Source organism: Anabas testudineus, chromosome 4 (genome assembly GCF_900324465.2).
Source record: "Anabas testudineus chromosome 4, fAnaTes1.2, whole genome shotgun sequence".
NCBI lineage: Eukaryota > Metazoa > Chordata > Actinopteri > Anabantiformes > Anabantidae > Anabas > Anabas testudineus.
Window position 1 is genome coordinate 13,146,814 of NC_046613.1, and position 6,486 is coordinate 13,153,299.

Sequence of the window (6,486 nt, forward strand, 5' to 3'; positions counted from 1 at the left end):
AATGCATGATCATAGTTAAAAATCCCAAACTAACTCAGCCAAGAGCTGACAGAGAGGCCTTTATGTTGAAAGGTTTGGTGATTTTTTTTTTTGTCAAATTAGCTCAAACAACCTCACCTTTGTCTTTGGGTGGTTTAATTTCCTGTGTAATCAGTCGGGATCCACTCTAATCCATACATAGCTCATTTCTGTTGCACACACACAACAAACAATACACACATTCTTTTTTTCACTGTTGCACTTGATTCCACGCTAAACTACTAAAACACAGTATAAGTAACGCTGCTCAGGTATAAGTGTTTTCAATGGTGGATTGTGTACTGAAACCAGAAGCTGTGCATTTAGCCTTATTTGGACAAAAATCAATGAAACACAGAAAGCATGTGGTCGGGCAGCAGGCAGGTACAGTAGATTTGACTACAGGAGCGGTTTTAAAGAAGTTTCTATAGCGATTTTGGTCTATAGGAAACTGGGTCATAATGTAACTGAAACATGTTGACATCCGCCCTGAAAAAGCGTTTTAACGTTTTAGAACCACCCTTTAATATTCATTCAAACTGTCACATGTAGCCTGCTGTTCTCATAATTTAACAACTACCATGACTTGTTACTCCTTTAAAATTAAAACGTCCTGAGACGTCCTGACTCGTTTTGAAACTACTTATCTACGAAAGACTTAAACACTGTGTGAGTGTTTGTTCTTACAGAGATGTTGCATTGAGTTTCACATGTGCAACTGAGTTGTCGCCATGCTGATGGCAAAATATCACAGTCTCACTCGTTTAGCTTGCTCACCCGCTGCCTTCTCCTCTCCTCAGACAGTACATCATTAGCTGTCTGCTGAACACCTGGAGGCCAAGCCAGCTAGGTAATTATTGAGGGCATAGCCACGTCTGCACGCAACCATCATTAACCCATCGTAGCTCATTTGGAGCAGAGAAAAGGTCTTGTTGTTGTAAAGAGAGAAGGAGAGGGAGCAGCGTGGATTGGTGATCAGCCCCCTGACATGTCAAATATGATACAACAAATGTCTCTGAGCTTAGAGCTAATAAAGCCTGGAATTTGCTGTTGCTTTTTCATCAGGCACTGGACCTGGAGCTATGCCAAGACCAAGGATGAGGGAGGCTTATCCCCTACTCTTAACCGTAAAGATGCAGGAATTCACACACACACACACACAAACACCAATGGTGTGTTTGCTTCTCTACCCACAAAAAACAGGAAAAGGTTTTAAGAGGAGCCAACCTCAGAAATTCTTGCACTACTTCTAAGAAATGTCTTAAATGAGTGCTGAGACAGGATTTGGCTTGTTTCTATATGTGAGCGTGGTTTCTGCATGTACATTTGAGAAGGTATTTTATCAGTTTCAAGTTGTTTCATGGTCTCATGCACATAGTAAATAATACACATTGTGTTTCTGTGGGTTTTTCCTGTACTTATGGCACAGCACAATCACCTGTGTGGGCGGCAGTTTTAGGTAAAAGCATAAAAGCAGAGTTCTTCCTTTCTCACTTCAACGTCTCTTTTCCTTCTTCCAGCCGTCACTGACGAGCCTGTACAGCTCATGTATGTCAACAACAGGAATGTCTGCTTGACTGGTTGCCAGGAACATTTCAAAAGTCATTATTGATAAGTTATCGAATTCAGTTTCCTGTTAAGTGTTTATTCTAGTTGTTGCCCAAGTGAAGTGAGTTGATTTGCTGTATAGTATATTTTTATCATCTTAAACTAACTGATTTTTATTATTCCTTAGCTGCACACAGTTTTATTACAGCGATTTCCTCCCACACAACTTCCAAATCTTCTTCTTTTCGACTTCTATTCCATGTACAATTTCTTCTTTCTGCAAAACTGAAAGTTGATATCAGTAATGTTACTAGGAATTATGAGATATGATGTTTTGGACATTACTGCCTATTTTATTGTTTGCACAAAGACAGGTGCTGAAAATTACAGTGCATTAGCTGGTGCAGCAGTAAATAACAACTCATTAGACCATGGACAAATAAATCCCAGTATCATGTTTCGGCTTTTAAAGAAAAACCCTCTGTGAGAAAATACACTTCCAGAGGAGTCTAATGGAACTGAGGCTTAAACTTGAAGCGTGGCTGAGGCTTCAGTATTCTGGTCTAGAGGGATACTTAAAGGCATTTAGAATAACATTTGTGACTGAGCAAAGAAATAAAGATATTTTCACCACCTTTCCAACTTGGAACACACATACAAATAAAAATTAATATGACCTTGCTCAAAGGACCTTTATCAATCAGCTTCTTACCCTGAATGAATTGGTGCTGCACATAAACACAATATTATCTCAATATCTGAGTATCAGTCCTTCTCACCCACACAAATCAGCTCATCAATTCACTGATCAAACAAACTGAGATTAATTTAACATTTGACTCACCACACCACACTGTTACTGATCAACTGAGTTTCTGGGTCTTAAACACTTAATACATAATTATGGACGCTTTTTTTTCTGAACTCTCACTTTGGTTTATTTAACCAGTGAGAACAGGTCACCTGCCAAAATCTGAGAATAGAAAGTAAAGTACACACATTGTTCTGAAAATAGGAACTTTCAAATCTTTAACCTTTAAATAGAAAACAATATTGAGTTCCCATAGCTGAGGTCTCACCATAGGCAGACTACATCATGTGGCTATGACACCCCCTACAATCTCAGCTCAAGACAAAACAGTTTGTTGCAGTATGCAGCAGCAGAGGTACTGTACAGATGTCTGTAACATACAGGTGCAAGCCATCCTCCAAACCTTATCTATCTCCTCTGCCAGTCAGTCATAATGAGTTTATCAATTAGCCCGGGCTGTGTGTGCCCGAGGGGCTGCTGTTCCAGTCCTCACCTCCTCTGCACTGAACTTCAATCAGTCAACCTGACAGAAAAGCAGACGGGGAGAGAAGCTGGAAAAGGTCCGTTAGGTCTAACAAAGAGGACACACCATCTATAAATCTACTGTAAGAAACATTTTCTCTCATGTACAGTTGAATGTTTTGCACAACCTGCATTAAACTGATGAACGTTGAAATGAAAGTTTTTAGTTTTAATAGAGATAAAAATATGAAGTTTTAATGTGATGTATGTAACATGTAAAACAGAAATATAGCAAAACTAAAAAACTATTAATATAATTTATATTTTCAGCCTGGGAAAATCTTGATTGATCAGACCTTTCCACAGGAGACAGGAGAGCTTTTGATCATGTGTCTCCCTCCAGAGGAAAGCAGCGGTACCATGCTGAAAACAACATGCACTCATACTTAGGGCAAAATAAACTTTATTATTTTCTTTAAGTTCAATAAAATGTTACAATAAAATGACATATACATAAATATACATATTTGTTCACTTAACCTTTTAGATATGAAATAGATTTATCGACTTATAGAATTATCTGCTGTAAAAATATACGTTTTTCTTTTTTTGTGTGCAACTTAATATAGCAACAATACAATAAATTGTGTACGAAAAAACATCTCAATATGAAAGAAAACCCTCAAAGATAAATGTGGATATACATTTTTATCTGAAAGTGTGTACCGAGTAGCACAAGTTATCAGTGCAAATGTCTGCTGGCGAAGCGGTGAACATTCAGACCAAAACTCAGGGGAAACGGTTAGATGTGTATCAGTGCACACAGGTCTCGTTTGCTTGGGAGGGGAACACTTTGTGGTTTAACCACTTGAAACTGACAGGCAGCTGGTGGTGGAGCTCAGCCTATATTTTCTGGACGGCCTGCGAGTCTTGCTTGGCGTTGATGGTGGGGAGGCCACACTCAGATTCCTGACCCTGTTAAAACTGTTCCTGAGACTGTCCCGCTTGCTCTCAGAGGTGCTGTTGGTCTCCTTGGATGTGAATACGTCTGGGTGACAGAGGCCAGACTTCAGGCAGCAGCAAAACAGCAAATCAGCAATAGCCTTTCTCATTTCATTGCTGCCCAGAGCATAAATGATGGGGTTCAGGCCAGAATTGAGAACGGCCAGGGAGATGAAATAATCAGCGCTGAACAGCAGTGCACACTGGCGGGAGACGCAGAAGAAATCCACCAGTAACAGCAGGAACAGTGGCCCCCAGCAAAGCATAAAGACCCCAACAATGGTGATCACAGTTTTAAGCAGAGCCAAGGAGTGCTTGCGGCTTCGATGAGAGCCGTCACTGGCACTCTTGTGGACGTGGCAATAGATGGCACCATAGAGCACACCAATTGTCAGGAGAATGACAAAGAAAATGAAAAGAGAGAAAAGGATGTAGGTCTTGGAGTATAGAGGAAGAAGCGTGGAGCATCCATCCAGACTGCACACACAGTTCCAGCCCATCAAAGGGAGGAACCCAATTACCATTGCCAAAACCCAGCAGAGTGCCACCAGGCCAAAGATCCTATAGTAGGACTTTGCGGTTGACTTCTGCGGCATCGGCTTTATCATGGTGGTGTAACGCTCTACAGCAATAAGCAACAAACTAAAGATGGAGGCTGCCAGGGCCACAAACAGCATCCCTTCCCTGAAGAGCCACAGAGCAGGGGTGAGGCGGAAAGTCTGTTTGCCAGACATGCAGATGTTGACTAGGTAGGCAGCACCAGTGAGGAGATCACTGAGTGTGATGTTGGCAATGCAGACGTAAACCCAGCGCCGGCTGTGGCGGATGCGGGATATGACAGCCACCAGCACCAGGAGATTCTCCAGGATGATGAAAACACTGAAGGCGAGAAAGACGACCGTCGACACGCTGACGTTGGTCTGGGTGTTTGAGATGGTCCTGTTCTGCAGGCGGCCTGTGTGGTTGTAATGGCGCAAAATCACATGGCTGATCCCAGTGGATTTAGCTGTGACGTTTGAGATGGTGCTGTTGCTGGAGTAACTGGGTAAGTGGTACAAGTGGGGGCATGAGGAGGGGGAGGTGAGGGAGGAGAAGACATCCATACGGCCACGTTGTTCAAGATCAAGGTTGTAGGCGAGAACAGGCTGAACCAAGCTGGTACGAGCTGCACGGGAATTAGTGTGGCACTCCTGCGATCAGACAGGCTACCTTTACACTCTAACCACTGGAGCGCTCTGCCTGTTCTCAGCACACACCTGAGAAGACGGAGGAGGAAGAAATAACAAACAGTTTAAATGAGGTAATCTACAGCATGTCACAATGAAGCCAATAGAAAACTCTTGCTTTCCTAACTGCGCTGTGTCGACTCAGTCAGTCAATTTAAAAAAACATGATTTAAAAGGGTCCCTCGTGTGCCACTGCACTCCACCTAGCTGTGGTTAACACAGGATGAGCGAGCAGCTGCCGACGGCATTTAAATCACCACATGACGGAAATACACATATTGTTTACAACAATGCTGGAAAAGGCTTTTTGACAATTCCCAGGTAGAGATGTTGAATGAATTGCTATGTTTTAATGATAAATTGCAAAATAACAAGAGCAAGTTTTTTTTTTTTTTCCTTTTTTCTTATCCCTGTTCAGTGACATCAAAAATCAATTAAGCAATTAATCAAAACTCAACATGAATATGAAGTTTTTTTTGTTTTTTATCTATCATATTGATTTAAAATAAAGAACAACAACTTAACATTAAGTTTTGCATACTGTGTGCTGTTCTACAAGCAATAAGCACAAATACAGAAATGTATATAAAAATTCTATTAAAGAGATTTTATTCTAATTGTATTCTATTTTATGGTAATGAAATCCATTAAAGCAAACATCAGAGGCGTAGAGTAAAGTGGATGCAGTGCAGTGGGGAATACTCACTCTGGCTGCTGGTGGTGATGCTGAGTGTTGAGAAGATAGAGCAGTTGTAGCTGACGACAGATATTTGCAGCACATTTTTGATGGGGAAGTAAGCAAGAGATGGTTAGGTAGTCACACACCACACCCAAGGCATGTTTTACACACACATACACACACACACACACACACACACATACGCATGATAAGCAACAAAGAGATTGCCATCACACTTGGTCCATCACCTTGCAAATAGAATAGGAGAATTTCACACTTTTCATCAACAGTTTAAACATTTCTCATCTGAGCAGATCAGATGCGTGCAGTCAAATGTTATTTTAGGATTATCCACTACTTTTTTTCAGAAGATTGATCCTTCTTCTAATTAACAATTCTCAATTTCCAATCACCTTTCTGGTGCATCAAGATTATCGTGTTTTCCCAGGACACAACATTTTACTACTACTAAATATTAAATGCTATTGCTCAAGCTGCCCTGTGATACCTTATAGGGAAATGACTCTTTCAAAACATATGCTACACAGTTCTAGTTGTAAATGTCCAAATGTCTCTGTACATGCACAACATGACTCAATATTTTTAAGGATATGTGGCAAGAATTTCACTTGCACTTACAAGACTTTGGTACCTAGCCAGGGTGTTATTACAAAAGTCTCAAATTAGATTTTTTTTTTTTTCTCAATATTTCTCAGAAAGAGAAAAACAGGAACTCCCAG

The 6,486-nt window shown here is 40.8% G+C and overlaps 1 protein-coding gene across 1 annotated transcript; it reads right to left on the reverse strand.

The window, feature by feature from the left end:
- Nucleotides 1-3,270: 3,270 nt before the first annotated feature.
- Nucleotides 3,271-5,870, reverse strand: s1pr4 (sphingosine-1-phosphate receptor 4). Its single transcript, XM_026346495.1, has 2 exons — nucleotides 5,774-5,870; nucleotides 3,271-5,097 (listed from the first exon to the last, which is right to left on the reverse strand). Exon 2 carries the CDS (start codon nucleotides 4,942-4,944, stop codon nucleotides 3,700-3,702), a length of 1,245 nt encoding a protein of 414 aa, XP_026202280.1. The 5' UTR covers nucleotides 4,945-5,097; nucleotides 5,774-5,870; the 3' UTR covers nucleotides 3,271-3,699.
- Between the last annotated feature and the right edge of the window lie 616 nt (nucleotides 5,871-6,486).

Excerpts from the sequence above, each read along its gene's own strand:
- s1pr4 (XM_026346495.1), bottom strand. The coding sequence starts at position 4,944 with ATGGATGTCTTCTCCTCCCTCACCTCCCCCTCCTCATGCCCCCACTTG.